Source organism: Alternaria hordeiaustralica (genome assembly GCF_023758085.1).
Source record: "Alternaria hordeiaustralica strain BMP 2776 chromosome Unknown scaffold_44, whole genome shotgun sequence".
Taxonomy (NCBI): domain Eukaryota; kingdom Fungi; phylum Ascomycota; class Dothideomycetes; order Pleosporales; family Pleosporaceae; genus Alternaria; species Alternaria hordeiaustralica.
This window is the reverse complement of record NW_026056816.1, coordinates 23,955-43,961: the sequence shown is the minus strand read 5'-3', so window position 1 is coordinate 43,961 and position 20,007 is coordinate 23,955. Positions and strand designations below refer to the sequence as shown.

Sequence of the window (20,007 nt, the reverse complement as noted above, 5' to 3'; positions counted from 1 at the left end):
AGAGGTGACGATGTGACATGCTGATGCCGCGGAAGAATGCATCCGCGAAGGTAAGGAGTCCTAGCACAGTGCCGCCGCGTGCGCGCAAAGCCCCGACACGTGACCTGCCATGTGTGCGTCGCCAATTTACCCTGTCGATACGGATGCTTGCTATACAGCCCAATACCTTGCGGGCGCGTCGTAAAGATTGATGTTTTACTCGAGGCCTGGATGGAGGAAAGTGCAACGATGCGCGCGAGGACGGGGCCACCTTGGCAAAGCGGCACGGGCCTCAGCCGACGCGCCCATCCGAGGTCGCACCTGCCGTGTCTGCTCGCGCGCCCCACTCAACTCATCTCTACATCAATCACTCGTTCGACTTGCATGATTCCTTATGGCTGCTTCACAGGAATTCCATAGCCATTATGTCTCGGAAGCGTACCAGAAGTTCATCGCGCGGGAGGCACCAGTGTACCTTCGTCATCCGTCGGGCGCTGTGAACGTGGCCAGCGGCTATCAAACTACCAGAGCTGGGGTAGCGATCCTATGAGTAGGATCGAGACCTCCTTCCACGCGTACTAATGTACGACCGAAAGCTCGCATGGGAGCCGTTTGCCCAATATCAATGCATGCGGACTCTTCGCCTACTCACTCGTACATTTGCGGTCAGGTTTTGACTGTAAAAGGGCCAGCTAACCTCTTCCTTGATCCCATCGCAGTCTTTCCACCTATCTCTCGACTATGAAACTCATCGCAGCGATAGCATGTGGCACCGTTGCCGCCACCGTGAGGGTGTCGGCTCAAGATACGTTCGAAGCACCTGATTTCAATGTAACCGAAGCGCTCATCCAGACTGGGGTCAACGTTTCCGCAATGCCTGAATTGGCGCAATTGGCCACCCGATCGTCTTCAAGCGGCTGCTCCATCGCAGTAAGCTTTGACACTGTGCCTCACTGCAGCATGAGCTAATTTCCGCGATAGTGTGGCTCGCTCGAAGTCGTCTTCGGTAAAGAGAAGACTGTCCCTGGTCAGAATGCCGAATACTGGTCGAACCAACAAGCCGCCGTTGTGCCGTATTGCACCTTTACTCCCAAGGCCGCTCTTGAGGTGTCATCCTTGATACTGATATCTCGCCTTACCCAGTGCCCCTTTGCGGTAAAGAGTGGTGGGCATGCCGCGTTTCCCGGTGCTTCCAGTATCCATGGAGGTATTACGGTCGACTTGAAAGACTTCACTGTGCGCAAGCTGTCTGCGGACCAGAAGACTGTTGCTATTGGGCCAGGTAACCGGTGGATAGATGCATACCGGTATCTCACACCGTACAACTTGACGATAGTCGGTGGCCGAGTACGTTCAATTCGAACGCCAAGCTATTTTGAATGAAGTGCGCTTACATCTTCTAGGCCGCACACGTCGGTGTTGGTGGTCTCACTCTAGGTGGAGGCATCAGCGACTTGACAAACGAATACGGTCTTGCCTGCGACAATGTCGCGTCCTACGAAGTCGTTACCGCGTCTGGCGTTATTGTCAACGCGTCTCCCAGTCGCTACCCCGATCTATACTGGGCCCTACGCGGTGGCGGAAACAACTTCGGCATTGTCACAACCTTCCACTTTGAGATTATCGTGCAACCACCCATGTGGGGTGGCATGCGTATCCACGACCCCAGCACCACTCCCGCATTGATCACTGCTTTTGAGAACGCCATCAACAATGCCGAAGCAGATACGAAGCTCGCACACGTTGTGTCATTTACAACATACGATACTTACCAGCTCGCATTTACCGAACTCGAATACCTCCTCCCGGTCGACCTCTCGCACCCTCCCGAAATCGCTAGGGAGTATCTCAGCATTCCATTCATGCAAGACAAGACGAGTAACAGTACTCTCGAAGATCTAACGCCACACCGAAGCGACGATATGCCATCTGGTTTCCGCACCTCCATGTGGTCTGCGTCATTCAAAATGAGCGCCGAGCTCATTCAAAAGATGACCGATAGATTCTTTGAGGTGGCACCTGGTCTGCCTGCCGTCTCCGTAAACATTGCATTCCAAGCTTTTTCCAAGCCAGCGCTACAAGCGATGCAAAAGAAAGGGGGTAATGCCCTCGGGTTGTACCCCGAAAACGGCCCGTTGTTTCATGTCTTGGTGTATATGGCGTGGAACGAGTCTAGCGACGACACAACCATGATGGAGGCTGCCCAGTACTATATTCAGACGTCCAAGGGTATGGCGAGGGAGCTGGGTGTCGATAACGAGTACTACTACATGCCGTACAGCAGCGGATATGAGCCTGTGGTTTCTGGGTATGGAGAGGAGAACATGGCGAGACTAAGGGCTGTTTCGCAAAAGTATGACCCGATGCAAGTTTTCCAGAATCTGCAACCAGGTTACTTCAAGCTTGACGGGAAAGCACCGCTTGGTGCGAGTCTTTGAACAGCGCGCATGAAGCGAGCTGACAATTCTCTATATTTCTGGGTTCTGCGACGTTTGCACGTGTGTGGTTGAGGCCATTCGGGTAGCTAACAACGGTAAAGCCCCAACACTGGCAGGATACCTTCATCCCTTGCGAAAATTGTACGATGTGCGCCTGCCCCTCTGCGCTGGATGTTATGCTTGAGCATAACCGATGAATACAACTTCGACTGTCTGTGGGAATTTGATCTGAATGTAAATTGAAAGTTCCCTGGAGAACATGCGGACAGGCCCGCCCGCCCGCAGACTGTGCCGCAATACTAAGACAGCGCTAGTGGCGGAGCACAGTGCTTAGCTGTCTTAGCCTAAAATCTGTGTCTCTTCATATTACTATTGCCAATTTAATACCTCCCCTCAGCTACCAAACTCGTCGCCATCATGAGATTAGAAGGCACTCAAAGCATCGATGCAGAAGTGGTAGCTCTCTGTCTGGAGACCAGGAATGCGATTCCTCAGCAAGCTGCCAGTTATACAACGGCACCCGAACGCATGGGCTGTACGTACCCTTACCTCCGAGAAGCAATGTATCCCGCTCAGTGACGACATAGGCTGTTCGAAGGCTACGAGTGAACGTCAGATCTGCGACATGTAAGAAGAACTACAGGTCAATGGGCGATAGGATAGATCTATCGACAGCCCATGTGGTACCAATAGAAGACTGCAGATGAAGTACTATCATGCTGACTGCTTAAGGTCGTCGCTGCAATGTCATAAAGTAAACACAACTCAGCCTAAATGAAGTACCATCATGTTGACTGTTGGGGTCGTCGCTGCAAAGCAACAAATTAAACACAATTTACTTTGAACGAAAAGGTGTTGTGTGGGGCTACCTGGGTAACTGACTTGTCGCTGCAAGAAAACAACATGACGGCAATTCTCACTCTGAAAGATGTATAAAGTTCTTCGTTCGCCGTTGAGCTTTGGTTTCCACCACAAAGAACAGAATCACTCCGCACACCAAAAGCCTCGATATCATACCCACATTACTCCAATCACAATCCAGAATCCCCAAGTTACGATGTTGTCCTTGTCCTGGATCGCATGCCTCACCGTTCTCCTTCCCTTGGCCACCGCCGCGTGCTGCAACGGTGACGACGACGTCCGATGTGAGGACGGCACTCGAAGTACACCATGCTGCGGATACGGAAAATGCAACATATTCTGCTGCGCCTGCAAAGGCGGCTGTCGTCACAGGAAACGGGACCTCCCCGAGGCATTCGACCTGGCTGATCGTTCGGACGCTACCACGACAGCTTTCATGGAAGCTGATACAGAAGGTACGGGCAGTATCACTCTGGACCGCTATCTGGAGTATATGGCGGTCAAGGGAGATAGTGAGGTTTGGGTCAAGTGGTTTAACGAGTAAGTGCTCACATTCTTCTTGTTGCTATTGGATGTGTCGTTGACTTGACAAAGGCACGACACGAACAACGATGGTGTCATTACTGTCGACGAAGCTGCTTAAGACCATCAGCCAGAGAAAACGCGGTTCTGGTCAAGAATCAGGGGGGCTTGCGGAAGGATGCTGTGGGGTAAGCAGGGGATGGCTTGACTACGAAACGCTCAGGTATACGCACTTCAAAGAGAAGCGTCCAACACTCACTTAGACAACACACATTCATATGCACAATACATTCGCTCTTGCATCGTCGAGTTGAAACGTAATCGAAGACGTGAAAATGCGCGTCTAAGGGGCTCTGCCCGTTCATAGTGAGGACGTCTTGTAGACATGCACTTGTTACAAATACAACATCTCTTAGCGCCTTTGACACAACATGGTGCTAGGTTGGGGTACGGCATCACAGCTTGCCATCATGCCGGCCGAATGCTGGACGTTAGATGCAGGTATGAAATGATCGTGCATGCCCAGTGGTGTGCTCTAGGCCGTGTGCAGCGCCGCAAGTGGGATTGTATGAGCTTCGCGCATCGCACGCCAGGGTCGTCTCACGTAGCCTATGTGGTCACTGAGCGGAGTCATCCTTCTGCTACGTCAAGCGTGGCGCCTCTCACATGTCAGACACGGCAGTAAGGAATGGTAGACGTTCGAATCCGCATGATGATCGAACAAGGGCGAACAGCTTCCTGCCCCAAGGAGCATCCGCACGCCGCCAGCATCCGACTCTACTCCAGCGACAGCTTCGCAATCTGTCCACATCAGCATCCAAGGCAACCGTACATCTCTTCCTCACCCTCACTACCACTGTCTTCATACCACCTCTCTTGTCTCAACCCCCAACTCCCCCAGCCCCATCCTCACACCACCCACGCATTCTACCCCAGCAACTACAACCCAGTAAAGCGACCCTGACGACGCGTACCTGGCGCCTCACACATCTCAGGAACCGAACCCATGTCTGGCAGAAAAGCCTGTTGCGATTGGCTCAGCGCAATGTTTGATGTCGAAACAGACATGGAGGCGGCGCAGCATGCGGCGCATGAACGTCGGGGGGCTATTTTTGCAATCGACGGGAGGAAGGAAGGAAGCGATGGCGCGATGGCGCGATGAGAATGGGGGCCATAAGGCTGGCGCTGGCGCGGCGGCGGTACCTGAGACTAGGCGGTAATACGAGACTTGGCCCTTAGGGAGGTCGGGAGGTCTTGAGATGGGTTGTCGCATTTGCCGTTTTGGCGAGGGGAAGATGGGGGGGTTCGTTTTACGAATTACAAATGCGTGTCGGAGGGCGCCGGTGCAGTATGTTTGCTATCGATTTTTCATCAGCCGCGGGATCAGGTGCGATGGTGTTCTGACCGGTGGTCATGCATTGAACCAGTGGCTTGACGCCTTGGACGACAATCTGATGGCTCAGCCCTGTGAACGCGGTGCTGCGCCTCACCCACCACCCACCCACGAACGACAGCTTCCCGCCGCAACACGCGGACATGCGACAAACCACCACGCATCGACCACCGAACACCTACCTCGACGACCAAGCCATTGCCCAATCACCTACACTTTTTCTGCCAGTACCTGCGACCAGCGTAGCCCTGTCCAACTCAGCGACGTACCCATCAATACTCGGCTACTGCCCCATAGCAGGCGAAGATTGACCACCAAAGTCCACAGTTGGGCAGGGCCGCTATGACTCCTCGGGGGGTCGACCCCAGCAAGCGAGGTCGACACGTTGACATTTGCACCGGACTACATACGAAAATACTAAAGTATTGGACTGTGGGGAAGCATATCGGATCGGGTGGTTGGGATGAGGTTGGGTTCGGACGAGGGTGAATATTGGCGCTGGCGGCTGTTCTGTGTGAGTCGACACGAACACGGGAATCCAGCTAGACACGTTGGCCAGCAAGACCAGCCTCGCCGGATGGGCAAAGGGCAGCTCCTGGTAAATGCGGGGGAGCTGGTGAGCTGGCAATACAGCTTGCGCACTGCTTTTGTCCTGAAACACTGACACGGGCAGCTCCGTCGATGCAGGAGCGTGATGATATGGTTGATTCGAGACCGGGCGTGCTGTGAGCTTTCGTGCAGGTACTCGTTCTGGTTGACCGGTGAGGCTGCAATGCATGCACGCTGCACCTACTACGACGTCGACTAGAGGGCTAGCTGCATATTGACCGGTGACAATGGAGTCGCGGCCTGCTCCACTGGAGAATAAGAATATGCATATCATATGCAAATCGACAATTATCCATGATGGAGTCGCGCATTCGTTGAACTGTCGTTGTTGTGCTGGGCTGGCCACTTACGAGCTCATCCTGATTATAGACAGGGTGGGGCTGGGGGCTGGCTGGAGTGCGGCTTACCGGCATCACCCACGGTGTCTGGGGATGCGCAGTCGGGAACGTCCTTGATCAGAACAGATAGCTGCCGCGATATTGGGACAGTTGTCAATGCGCGATAAAGATGGAGAAGTGTTCTGGATTGTAGATGTCGCTATCAGGTCTGGCTAGTATGAGGGGTTGGCGGGGCCTTTGGGCTGGACAGTGCGAAGTGCAGCTCATCAATTCTCCATCTCTCCTGAGGTTTGCAGTCTACTCTTTCCACCATCGCTCGATGACAAACATGTGCTGACGATATGTGACGTCCGATATTGGTAACTCGGTCGTTCTGCGGCGGACGCGCAATAACGTTCGTACATTCTCGTTCGTCCTTCGTGTCGCGGGAAGAAGCGAGACAGTTGCTATTATCGTGAGGCTCCTACTATTGAGATCCTTCGCATTGTGGCAATATCGCCGTTGGAATCAGGGTTGTATTTTTGGTAGTGGCGAGAATTTCTATTGAGTTCTGGTTGTGGCAGACGGCGCTGAAGATCGAGCACAGCCGGCGAGGCCGCTGCCTATCTGCCGGCTGCCGTGCAGCGCGAGTACCCCGCAACACCACATTCCATCGCTACCTGCCATACAGAACGCCCTTAGTAATCTCCTACCAAGGCAACCATCACAGTAGACATATTCTCGAACACTACCGATCACGGTACCTCCGTCGCCCGCCCCCAACTTGGCAGACCCTTGACTTCCATCGTCCCGTGTGAGATTCCAAGATTCCTGCCTGGACCCTGACGTCTGCCACTATTTGCCCCGCAGCGCAACCTTGGAATCCTCCCTGACGAAGATCAGAATTCTGCCGTCGTGAACCTTGACGATAAGACGTCATGGGCGACCGACCCCCAGCATCCCGACTGTCATCAGAAACATCCGACCAGGGCCCCAGTCCAGCTGACGATGATGTCGTCCTGGTTTCATTCGGGGGCTGAGGGTCATGTATGTCAGAAAGTGGCTTTGTGGCTCAGTATTGCACATTTGAAATCAACCGAGACTCCATGACATCTTTGCGCAACTGCGAAATACACTAGCAGTTGCGCAAATGCAAGTCTCACTTTGATACTCCAGGAGGGTGTATCGAAACCCACTTACCTCGTCGGGGCGATAAGGAGGGTGCTTGCGACGCCAGGCAGACATCAGGGTCCATTCGCACACACGCGCGGAAATCTTGGTTAGAGAGGGTGTTCACGCACTCGTATCCGGCGCCGGCGATCAATATATTCCTGGCCACATGATGCGTAACTTGGCTAGAAGATAAGACAAGGTGTTGCTGGCTGCCCTGGGGTCTGATTGGTCGTGTCTCAGGCGTAACAAAGGGAAGAGCCAGAGGGGAGCAGCCGAGGTGTGTGTCTTGTAGGAGTCATTGTTGGTTCAGCATGTCTTGTGTGTGACTGTTTCAGAGTAGCGTGGTTCTGGGAGATTCTGTGTGTGTGGAGCAAGACTCGCGCTATCGGAGCGCATCTTGTAGTTGTCTGTCGCAAAGATATTCTAGACTGCTGTAGAAATGATGTTAGTATTATTCTTGGGTGATGGGGCAAAGTCACTTCATGATGGCACAGTGATGTTGAGTGATGAGGAGATGTCTCCATTATTAGCTATCTAGCCAGACCCTCTAGTCTCAGCCCATTAACGTCATTCCAAGTTTCCTCCGCATCATCCAGGGTCCATTACCCTGGAGCGCATCATCCATTCCCTCCTCAAACACCGCAAAGGTGGAGGCATGCAACTGTGATCCTTTGCAGGTATCATTCCACCGTCGTTCCTTCAGCACCCAATAGCATGTATAAGCAACGCATAAGCAAGGCGTGCGATAAAGCATGTATGAACGTGTGTTTGGCGGTGGCGCGCACCGGCGCGGAGCTTTTGCAGCGTCCGCCCGCGGATGTCGTCGTGGTGGGATCGGAGCGATTGACCGCGCGGCCGCTAGGCCTCGTAGCCGTAGATGGTATTGTGGGTATCGTATTACTCAATAAGTCGTAGTTCGTAAGGCGCAAAGAAAGTCTTCAAGTCATCATTCATCGGTAGTAGCCAGACGACCGGTGCTCGCGGATGTCGCGTGATGATGGCTCGCGGACCTCGACAGCGTAGTGCTTAGCAGCCCGGCGCTGCTTAGCCACTTCCTCCTCGTAGAGCGACCCGCGCTTGGAGTTGGGAGTGTTGCTGATCTCGGCGAGTGGACGCTTCGGCCGGCTAGTGGAGTGCTGTGGCCAGTCGACAATTTCGCTGTTGCGTCGTGATGATGACTTCTTGGTCTTTGGCTCTTGCTCAACCTTGACGGAGTGGCTTCGTCGGGGAGAGGCGGGTGCTGTGCGGGGAGCAACGTAGTAGCTACGGTCCATGGAGACGAATGGCTTGCGGGATCGGTGACGGATGCTGCGCTCAATGGCCTTGAGCAGGCTGCAGACCTCGATGTAGCCGGCGGGGATCTCTACACGGACGAGCTTGTTGTCTTCCTCGACAGTTGAGTAGGTGGCTCCGTCAGACTTCTGGTAGATGTAGCGAGCGACCTGTTGAGCGAGACTGTGGCCGACGTCGCAGAGCTGCTCGTGGTTGCGGTGGACTTCGTAGGGGTTGTGGCAGTAAGCACACTTCCTGGCGTGCATCTCGAAGTGGTAGGCGGCCCAGCTCTCAGCAGTGTTGACGGGGCGGGAGAAAGAGTCGACTGGGTCCTCGTAGAAGCCGACCACGCGCTCCTTCTTGGCCGTGGAAGGCCGTGAGTGAACGATGGTAGGCTGGTTTGTGCGTGCGGAAGGCATCTTGGGCGATGAAGGGGGTGAGTTCTTCAGGATGGACTTGGGGTAAGCCGTTGTGACGTTGTTGCCAAGGTACGGAATGGTAGCGAAGTCACTCCCGGGTGGGAGGGTGATATTGGTGTGGTGTTGTTGAGCGTTGGTTGACTTTGGTCGTTATGGGAAGGCGAAGACTGGTTGTTATGTAGATAGCAGGTCGTCGTCGTTTGGAGTGAGTTGGTATGAGTGGAGGGGCCATGGTGGGTGCGGGTGCCATGGAATATATGTCTTGTCTCTGTACAGAGGCCGCATGCCTAGGGTGTGGGTGGAAGCCTGAGCTAGGCCAGGGTTGCCTGCGCCCATCAGCAGGGCTAGGTTAGCTGCTCCTAGTGCCCAGACTGGGGGGGCCATGGCCGGCTAGCGAGGGCGGTGACTTGAAATGTTCCTTTCGATCCGTGCATGACGACGATGTCTTGGGAACCGCCGCTAGACGCATGTTTCGTCAGTCAGAGGGCCGCCAACGGCCGCTGCTCGAGGGCGCTGTCATTGGCGATGGTGAGCTGTCGCTTCGCGCACTGCTGTCGGAGGATGGGTCCAGCAGTGCCAGCACCCGCCGCACCGACTCCTGGAGCCCGTCAACGTGTCCAGTCGGGCAGAGAGAACACCTATGCTCTCTCTCCAACGAGGTCGGTCGCTTCCGTGGATGGGGTCTGATTATTCGACGCTGCGCCTCATGTCGCTGGCCGCGTTCGCAGGGTGTTGAGGGGTGGGCGGGTGGTCGCTGCCTGTTTCTCGAGGCATCAGCCACACCCAATCCGGCCTAGACTTGTTTTCTCCCCACCATCGATTTCTCATTTGCGCAGCACTCCCACAATCTCACCGCTACACAGGTTCGCGCATAGCCACAACCTCCCGCAACCCGTCTGTCAACTAATGCACAGCGCAGAGTGGCTGTTGAAGCCCTTGTGCGACTGTGCGAATCGCTGCAAAATTGCACTCTACGTGGCTGGCATGCTACAGACCGGCGGCTGCAACCACGACAAGACCCGCAATACCTCACTTAGGGCTGTGCTAAAGGGTCTACGCCCTTCACTGTGCGCCAGTCGAGGGCGCCGAACATGCAAATTGTTTGCGTGTCTGCGAAAGACTCATCAGACACCCTGTTACTCGACGCTTGCCGAACAACGTGCATAGCGCTACGCACCCACCGATGTATTAGCTCTTCTCATTCTGGTTGACCGGAGTTTGACACCTCGTCATTCGTCAATTGGGCTCTCTGGTGACTCTTTTCACTATCGGCGCGTTGGTACAGCAGTTCGCACCCGCCCCACCGAGCTGAGCAGGCCCTGGCTACCAATGTATCCTTCGGTATACAGCGGAAGTGTTTCATCGCGAGAAACACGTGGACAGGCCCCTGAGAAGTCAAGTTTCACACCTGGCCGTCGCTCAATTTTGCCAACGGTGAGTCAAATGTGCCCCGTTTGGCACTTCTCGGTGTCTCTCTTGGCGCGTTCCTATGACTCCGACTACAGTACGACTCGACAGTCGGCTCGCCCCGTATGTGGGAGCAAGCCATCAAACTATCAGTCCCGCTTGTAGGCATCTTCTAGTGGCACATGATCAAGTCACTGGCCTTGGCCGGAGATTTAATGGCTTCTAGCGCCATGCCGCTCATCATGACAGCCGCAAACACCGGTTCGTCGGCTCTGCACCGCCACACAATGCCGCTAGTTACACGATAGAAACTCCAGTCGTCATTCTCCCATCTCGTAAGCTCTTCCATGCCATGCCCAGACCCTCTTCCAAGGCTACGATGCATGGCGACCAGAAACCACTAGCATCCAATATCCAGAAATACGCCATATCATGGCGCCACAGAGGCGTCTTACGAGGCCTGTGAATTACGGCATCTTTGTCTCCACATGTCGTACTTCGGAGGATGGAACGCTCCGTCGCTCCTTGTGAACTGTCTCAGTTGCCTTACGGGAATCAAGCATCGCTGCGCATGTCGCCGGAGTATCCTTCCACTGCTTCATTCTCCTAACATGCCCAAGCATCTTCCGTTATTTGTGATCAGCTGATATGAGTAGGTCTGCCGTGGTCTGGATCAAGCGCTCGGTGAATCTGCGTTACCAGAAACTAGGCAACAAGTCGCCGTCATAGCTGAGGATGAGGTACCAGGCGATGGATATCCTCGGAACGCTGGCGTGCCCAATCAGGCAGATGGCTGGCGTGACCTCTCGCTCACCCAATGCTCTTAGAAGCTGGCCTTGACATGTGTCTTCGCACTCAACGTACCTCGTGACCTTAGCAAGTGTATGCACGGTAGCATGTCAAAGTCTGGAGTCGCATGCAGTACTGGTTCGACTGGTTAATAACACCGTCTAGCCGCATTTGAACTGACAAGTGCAGGAGGGTCCAGATAAGATTGTGGGACCACGCGAAGCGGGTCAGTCACGTGCGCACCCTTTCATCCACGCGACATCACGTACCACTTGACTTTCGGACGTGGCGCTTACTAAATCGACTGGATACTGGCGATAGAGGCAATCAATTCGGCAATACTTCGCGATTCTCTTATCTTGTCCAGATCTGAAGCTGACTTGTTCCCGTAGTAAGCGGCAATGCTTACCAAGTTCACCGGTTGCTGGGCCTTTCATCAGCACAAACCTGTTCTCTAGAACAACGAACACGGTGAACGGCAGCTCAAGGTCAGCTGAAATTGACTTCGCGGCATGCGGGCGTTATGACGATCTCCAGCCAGACCAGTAGTGTCAAGCTCGAAATAGGGGTCCTCAATCGCCATCGCGTCCAGCATCACCCTTGCGTTTGGCAAAAGAAACTACTGTCGCGCCAGCGTTGATTGTAGATGAACAGCGAACACTCAATACCTGATCAGCTTGTTGCTGACATGTACACGCAAAGCTTCCACGGGGACCGTCAGCCGCTGACTACCCCACAAACTGGCGGTCTCGCCGTTTCCGTTAATGGGGATGTGCATCGAGCTGCTTGCTTTTCAAACTCAATCGCGCTCCAGACAGTCGGAGATTTCTTTTGCAGATCCCGCGATGATCGGAGCAAAGTCGCGCAACGTGAACTACAACCACCATTTTCAAGCCTCAAAGTACCGCAACAACCACACAATGCACAGAAGCTGCAAAAGAACACCTCCATCTCCAAGATGATACGGTGAATTGATACCCAAGGCTGAGACACATGACCGCGCGTTTCAGCGGAACGGTAAGCCTTAGCCTGTTCCTGGGCTAGTTTGCGATCTGTGCTTCCACACCTCACACCGCTTTTCAGCGAAACTTTGCAGGAGCGCAGCGACCGCATTTTTGCTTGAAATACCAGACATCCCTTCTATTCTCCTAATTCTTTCTTTTCTAGAACTCCTTGCCCTTGACCGGTTGCTTGAAAGGAAAACGACGTTGCGAAACAGAAAGAGAAGGAGAAATGCCACCCCGAAGCGTGTGTTTGAATGTGTTTACGTCCAGTCTTGGCGATGGCAATGGAGCGGTGAACACTGGTCGACATTCCATAATGGACAGGAGGGATAGCGCGCAGAGTGGTATGTTGGAGTCCTCTTTCGAAGTTGCAATTGTGCACTTTGAAATCGCTATTGCGATGCATACTAACTTTGCCAACCAGACATTCCGAGACGGTCCTCTGACGGCTCTGTCGCATCGCAAGCCACACCACCAGCGACAACCTCACCACTCCCTGCATTCAACCGACCCGAACTCTTCCATTCCCTGCGTCCGATGGCCAGCACGGAAAGTCTGAACGGCGCATTCAACAGCAAACGTAAGTTTGGACTCCTATCTCCAGCTCCCATGTGGCGCGATGCAGGAACCCCGATTTGATTCGCTGGGCTGCATTAGTGCGCATGTGGCGCTCCACTTTATCCCACAATTATCGCCGGCCGCCTTACTGGCCTGGCACTACAACACCACTTCACTTCTTACTTCTTACAAACTTCATGATGCTAGGGACTTGATGCTAACATACAACAGCTTGCACAACATGCTCCGGCGAACCCGCACGCCGCCGCTGCTCCCGCTGCAAGGCAGCCTACTACTGCGACCGCAACTGCCAAAAGTCCGACTGGAAGACCCACCGCAACGTCTGCGAACCCATCACCCAGACTTACTCCGCGCCTGCCACTCCCAACTTCTCCAACCCCACCAGCCCCACGAACGAGTCTTGAACATGCGACGACGACCACGCCGCTGAACGTAATGAACGCTGGAGGAGTCGATAGAGCAGAGGCGCTGCCAATCGGAACGACGAACGGATGTGATATCAACAGCAATCACCTGCTACGAACTAATGATACGAATTGACTGGATATGGGAAAACTGGACCGCGGCGTTTTTTTTTTTGGTTACTTGTTTGATTGAGGAGGTGTTTTTGGGTGTTGCTACATTTAGAAAGAGCGAAAGCATTCAGTTGCACTGCATAGCGAAACTAGCGAAATCATACTCATTCTTAGCTTTTTTGGAAGATGGGACTTCTTTTGCGCTTTGCGATATTTGTGATGCTGGAAGCGCAGTGCTTGGGGGTTCGGAAAAAAAGCGTTCACACCGACGTCTGGGTTGCTTCCGCTCACTGCCGTGCTTCTCGAGACATGCCTGGATCTTCTTCCTTCGGCGCAATCGTTCTGTATATGACTCGCTTTCAAAATATATGCTCACCGCTTCTCTCTTTGAGATCACCAAGTCAGAGCTACGTGGCACATTCTTCTGTGCACTGTCCACAGAAAAACATTGTTGCGGCGGTTAATGCATTGGTATTGCATACCACTGCGTCTGCACGCGGCCCTCTAATGAGATGCACATTTTCGTGGACAGCTCCCGTGTGCTACTCGCTGGCGTTGAAGCCATATGTTTTTCCGTTACACAATAGTAACCTCTTGTTCGGCGACGTCTCCTAGTACGTGTTCCTCGAGGCCTGTAAATATGCCAATTCTTCGTACAATGCCTGGCCCAGCCGGTGTTAAAATGAGACCCTTAACACGATCATTATCTACCGAGCGTCGCATGCGTCGTAGCGGCAGAAGCACTAAAACGACAAACATCGACCATTAGAGTCGTTTGGCAGAAGATCTCAAGGTTGGTAAAACTCACGAACGATCAAAGGTTCGGTGTGGATTTCTTTGTAATCCCACCAGTAGGCAATTTCCCCAAACAATTCCAAGTCCCGACTGAGACCCGCACTTTTGGTGTCGTGATGAAAATAGGTCTTGTAAAACCTTTGCAATGGTGGTTCCGCCAATTCCCCTTCGAAGTGGATAGTTGTGCATCTGGAAGAATTACGCTCACCCTGTCTTGCAAGGCTTGCAATGAGAATCTTTCCACGAATCTTAATTGAGGCATGGACCACTTCTCCATACAGAACTTGGGTGTCCTTGCGGAGTGCTACTGCCGATACCAAATTGGCGCAGTCTTCTTCTTCTTCATGGCTATACCACGGCCATATCTCGTCAACGGAAGCCCAGGACCACGATGGTGCTCTGTACGGGTTGCCGGCACGTTGTCGTTTTGAACGATCCATCGCGTGCCAGAGCAGTTGCTTGATGAAACCATATTGCCAGAGACCCGCATAGTAATGCCCAAGGACTGCAGCGAATCTTTCCGCCAAAGCCGCGATGGCAGGCAATTTGTCGCTGTGTACTGACATAGATCGACCCGAGTAATCTTCAAGGATTCGTGACCACTCGAAAAGCGCTTCCTCTGGGTTTGTACTAAGTTGAGAGATCAGTTTTGGCACTAGATCAAACCCGAGATTCATGTTTAATGAGTCGTTCAAACTCATCATCCTTGTCGCACATCGCCACTCTAGAGTATGCTTGGTGTAAGCCAGTGTTCGGCTAGCCATCACCTGCTCTTGTAATGCCCATGCTCGTGTGCTCAGTGGGTTGTCTAGCTTGACAAATGGCGAGCGATTTGCATACCCCCGAGCGGTGATGCTTCCAAATCTGTTTGGCGCTATTCGAAACGGTATTCGCGCGCTGGAAGCGTCGAGTATATCACGATGGGCAAGGAAGCCGTGGGCGGCATCGCCTGCGTTAGAAGCTAAGATCGTGATATAAGCATTGCTATATATCTGGGCCATGGACCCGATTTCGCGGGCTTTGTCTTCCGCATCGTCCTGAATTATGCAAAGCGCGTCTACCTAGTGTGATGTGAGTAGACATACGGGTTGTGGCACTCGATCGTATGGGGGTACCCAACATACCCAAAGATAGGGTATGGAAAGTGACCGCGTGACAACGACAGCATCCTTGATAGATTGAGGTAGGTGGTTAAAGTCCAAGTGCTGCATCAGCGTCTCGATAGTGTCCGACTGCAGCTGATGTTGCGAGCCAGTTCCCCAACAGTATGACAATGCTACAAACTTGCCAAAAGCTCCAGTCGTATGGCAGATTTTGACTGTTGCCACATCGATGAGACGTGTGGGTAGAGGGGAATCGATTTGCTGAGGACAGCATGAATGTTGAGCGCATTCCTTAAGCCATCTCGAAATCTCGGAGGATGTTTTCGATGGCGTCACATCGCGATCCACATCTCGAGCGGTGACTTGCTGGGCGGCAAAATTATCGTGTTCAGTGAAGAATTCAAGTGCATGGAGGTAAGAAGATCCCTCACGCTTATTTTTCCTAGTGTAAAACCGGTAGTAGTTACTGCCTGGTGGCGTGATGACATGATCGGAACTTACACTCAAACCGAATTGATAGGTATCCACAGACAGTTCAAGCTGTGGGGAGACTTGCTCGACCATCGAACACCACGTGCATCCAGTCCTGGCACCCGCTTGAAGGTTCTCTCTCGTGATCTAATCCAAAGCTTGGGTTAGCCTACGTTGTATTTATTGGGTGTTTCGCGTAATTGTGGCAAACGTAATTCGCAAACGCTTTGTATCATGCTAATCATAGCATGGTGACCGCGTGTAATACTCACGTTGTATTCGAACTCATCAATATCACCACGCCCCAGCTTCTCAAACCCCTCCGTATCGAAGCAATTTACCCAGCAAGGCTCGCAAACCAACGCGCGTACACGCTCGAGCGGCTCCGGTTCGCGTGCCATCGTGACGGTTGGTAGCACAACGCGATCTGCGCACGGTGGCGTTATAGTTCGTGTGCCATCGTCGAATAAGGCGGGGTGTAGGAGGTGATGCAACATGCGAAAGGAAGGCTTAACACAATCTTGCGGGGTTTTGAAGTTCGGACGCCACCCACGTGAGATGTAGCTCTGCCTGCTGCGCCATGCATCCGTATGTGGAAGGTGGCGTGTTCAGCAGCTACGTATGAGTATGTCAGATTTAAGCGTCAATAGAATCGCGCAAGGACGGTTTCCCTTCTGCAATTGCTGCGAAAGAGATTTTAGTACAAAGAAGCGCGGTGATGCGGGACAATACGTGGACTAATTGTTAAGATATCTCATTAGCATCGAGATTGAATGTCGTTCTTTGTTCAAATATGGCGGAGCAGCACGACTGAGGCTAAAAACATGTGGTAAGGCTGAGACAGCACACACGTGCCGCCCAGACAACATGACCATGCGGTAGTGGTCTGCCAGATGAGGGTATGACAAGGCTGAGGCAGCCAACCCAACAGGCATGACGAAATGCACCGTTCAGTCGACACTACTACCCTTATGGGCTTCGCAGAATAAGTGCGCGCATATCATGCATTGTCGATCAGAATGTACTATGGTGTTCCTACACAACTTGGCCGTACGGTGCCCCACCATCAAGCTTAAAGTATCCCGGCTGCAAATCCTGGAACACCCGACTCGGATCGTACTTTTTCGAGACCTTGTTCAGCCTAGCCACGTTTTCCGCGCCGTAGCCTGAGATAACGGGCTGGTAAGGACTACTATACGGCATGTACATGTAGTCATTGTACGCACCCAGCTCCTTCGCCATGGCAACCGATGCGCTGAGGAAGTCTTGCGCTGCTTTCAAGACCACCTTGTCATCCTTCTCGTCCGTCCAAGACAGGTAGAAGAGGGCGTGGAATAGAGGACCGTCTTCTGGCCGAAGACCCAGCGCATTGCCGCCCTTTTTCTGCATGGCTGCAATGGCAGGTTTGCTGAAGGCTTGGAACGACACACTGGGCGAGCCGACGGGGATGCCGGGCGCGATCTTGAAAAGATGATCCGTCATGCGCTTCATCAACTCTGTGTTCAACTTAAAGGACTGGGACCACATAGTCGTGCGGAAGCCATCTGGCATGCTCTGGCTGAGACCAGGGGTTGTGTCAGCCAGACTGCAATTACGAGTGTTGTCGGTGAGTGGAGGCACCGCGAGGTATTCCTTCAGTATAGCGGGTGGGTTCGCTGGGTCGACCGGATCGAAATACTCGTACTCAGTCGATGCGATTTTGACGCCACGGGAGTAAGCGACGGCAACGAAGTGGGCGGCCTTGGTATCGGTCTCAGCTGCCTCAACTGCGTTTCCAAACGCGTCGAACAGGGCAGGCGCGTAAGTTGCGTTGTATTGGCGTTTGCTCGCAAACATGAGACCTTGAGGTAGAGTTTCGTAGTTGAACGCGGTGATCACGCCGAAGTTGTTGCCTCCGCCGCGAAGGGCCCAATAAAGGTCTGGGAAAGCCTTTTGGCTCACAGTAAGGATGATACCCGAAGCGGTGACGAGCTCATATGAGGCAATGTTGTCACAAGCTAAGCCGTACTCGTTGGTGTGGTGACTGATACCTCCGCCGAGTGTGAGTCCGCCGACTCCGACATATGCCGCCTATTTGGCATCGGTAACGAACTCAAGGTATTGGATCAGGTCATTTAACTTACTCGTCCACCAACAATGGCAAGATCGTAGGGTGTCAGGTAGTCATAAACCTCCTTCCATCGGTTCCCAGGGCCAACGGCAAAAGTCTTCTTATCCGCAGAGAGTTTCTTTTGGTTCAGGTTGACCATATCGACAGTGATGCCACCTTCGATGCTAGATGCGCCGGGAAAGGCCGCATGGCCTCCGCTCTTGACCGCGAAGGGACATGTTGTGAGACGTGCGATCAGTACTAGGCTCGAGACATCTAAGGCGGTACTAGGCTTGAATGTGCAGTGGGGTTCGACTTCGAGCTGCTGTATAGACCAGTACGTTGTTGGCGCAGCGCTAGACACCTTGGCCGCTCCAAAAACGAGCTTGAGGGAGTTGCACTTTCCGAAGCTGATTAGCGGAAGATGGGTAAGATTGGGTAAATGAGACCTACGGCAATGGAGCAGCCCTTCAAGGAGGATCTGGCCGCCAGACCAGCTAAGTCGGGGATGGTAGACACGTTGATGCCGTTGTCAATAAGAGCCTCCGTCACATTGAAGTCAGCCGGCTCGAAGACATCCTGAGTTGATGCTCCAGCTGCCACCGCAAGAGCGCAAACGCATAGTTGATGGAAAAGCTTCATGGCCACTGGATACAGAGCCGCGCACCCAAGGGATTAAGATCGGAACTTGTGCGGCCTAGATGTGAAGGGACAGGCCATCGATCGCAGAAGACAAGCCTTTTGTAGTCGTATCCAAACCCGCGGGGCTCCCAGGGCGAGTAATGAGACGGCTACTACGGGTCTAGAAACGCCGTTGCGCGTTTTGTAGGCGATGTGCAGCGCGCGTTAGTGAGATCATATAAGCTGTCCAATCAAGAAGGTTCAAATCGTTACTTCTGTAGGTGACAGGCGGCAGGCCGCGAACCGAAATGCCCACAGTATGCAAGTCGCACATATTGCCTCGCGGAAGTAAGGAGCAAGCACAGTCCCTGCAGGATCCTGTACCTAGATGGTGCGACTTGTATGCCTGGCTAACTTTGAAGGGATTGCACTTTTGATCTTGGGTACTGAGCCTCTCTCTTCGAGAGGTGTCTTTTCGAGCGCTGAGAACGATACGCATCCAAAGTGCATCTCTTCCTCCCATTATCGGATCCAAGACAGTTAGTTGACCCATTTTGTGAGGGAGGCAAGGGATCGGACTGCAAATATTGATGCAAAGCGAGACGGAAATCGGGTTGAGACGGCTCGGTTCCGTGCTCCGCCACTAGCGCCGCTTGGCATTGCGGCACGGTCTGCGGGTGGACCCAGCCATCGGTTCTCCACGACTCTTTCAATCCATCATCCATCACCACCAAGTTTCTTGTACATATTCTGGATTCGATCCTTTCGCTACGCTCGCACCTATATGATTACAACTAGCGTTTATCAGGCAGGTGCAGCTTCCAGCTCTTGTCCCGGGCGGTAAGCTCGTGGCAAGCCTCATTAGCCACTCGATGGCCTGTCAACGCCGACAAGTTTCCCCTGACATCTGGAGTTGGTCAGGGCAGGCAGATAGGCTCCCAGACGTCCACCGACTAACACACGCACTCTGAATGTTGCTTATCGATTCGGAAATTGAATAATGCGTGCGACACGTCGCTCGGAGAGTATCTGGGACGGGCATCTCGCATCAGACTTTTGCTACGCTAAGAGCATGGATCCATCAAACACGGCGCGGCGACACGCAATGAGAGTTCCTTCAGCTGTGCCTCTTCCTTCTCATTGTTGCAATCAAAGTTGCCGCGACATGAGACTGCAATCCATGCACCAGGATTCTGGTACGTTGAGGTCCACTGTACCGCTGGCGCGGTCAAGCAGGATGTCGGACGAGTCTTATACCTGACGCTGGATGCATTGTTTGTAGCAATAGACCCTATTGTCTACCCGGGGCGTCCCTTCCTTGCCAGTACGCTGCCCGTCCAATTGGCACTACTCTTTCATTCTTCAGATTCACTGTTATGACTGTCTCTACTCACGAATCCAATGACGGAGGCTCGAGCGCATCGTTTCCACAGACAACGGTGCGGGTAGTCGGCTATGTATCCATCTCCATAGTGTCAGTGGCTATAATAGCCCGATGCTTGCTGCAGTATCTGCGACCGAGAAGAATAGCTGCACAAGACTGCTGCATGGCTTTTGCGTACGTTCTCTTTCTTGCGCAATGCATACTCTATATTGTCCTGTCGCCCATACGGGATGAAGTGCAGGAGGTAACGGAAGGCAAAATGCCACG

General features: G+C 53.2%; 3 protein-coding genes across 3 annotated transcripts; 1 reads left to right on the top strand and 2 right to left on the bottom strand.

The window, feature by feature from the left end:
- Positions 1-720: 720 nt before the first annotated feature.
- On the top strand, positions 721-2,417 carry J4E84_010638 (uncharacterized protein; the record flags this gene model as incomplete). Its single annotated transcript, XM_049393193.1, has 3 exons — positions 721-909; positions 961-1,326; positions 1,383-2,417. The coding sequence occupies 3 exons, from the start codon at positions 721-723 to the stop codon at positions 2,415-2,417; spliced, it is 1,590 nt and encodes a 529-aa protein (XP_049239048.1).
- A 5,825-nt stretch (positions 2,418-8,242) lies between these two features.
- J4E84_010637 (uncharacterized protein) lies at positions 8,243-8,983 on the bottom strand (the record flags this gene model as incomplete). Its single annotated transcript, XM_049393192.1, has 1 exon — positions 8,243-8,983. One exon carries the CDS (start codon positions 8,981-8,983, stop codon positions 8,243-8,245), a length of 741 nt encoding a protein of 246 aa, XP_049239047.1.
- Positions 8,984-16,681: 7,698 nt separating this feature from the next.
- J4E84_010636 (uncharacterized protein) lies at positions 16,682-17,895 on the bottom strand (the record flags this gene model as incomplete). The annotated part of the gene is made up of 2 exons (XM_049393191.1): positions 16,682-17,716; positions 17,770-17,895. The coding sequence occupies 2 exons, from the start codon at positions 17,893-17,895 to the stop codon at positions 16,682-16,684; spliced, it is 1,161 nt and encodes a 386-aa protein (XP_049239046.1).
- Positions 17,896-20,007: the final 2,112 nt, after the last annotated feature.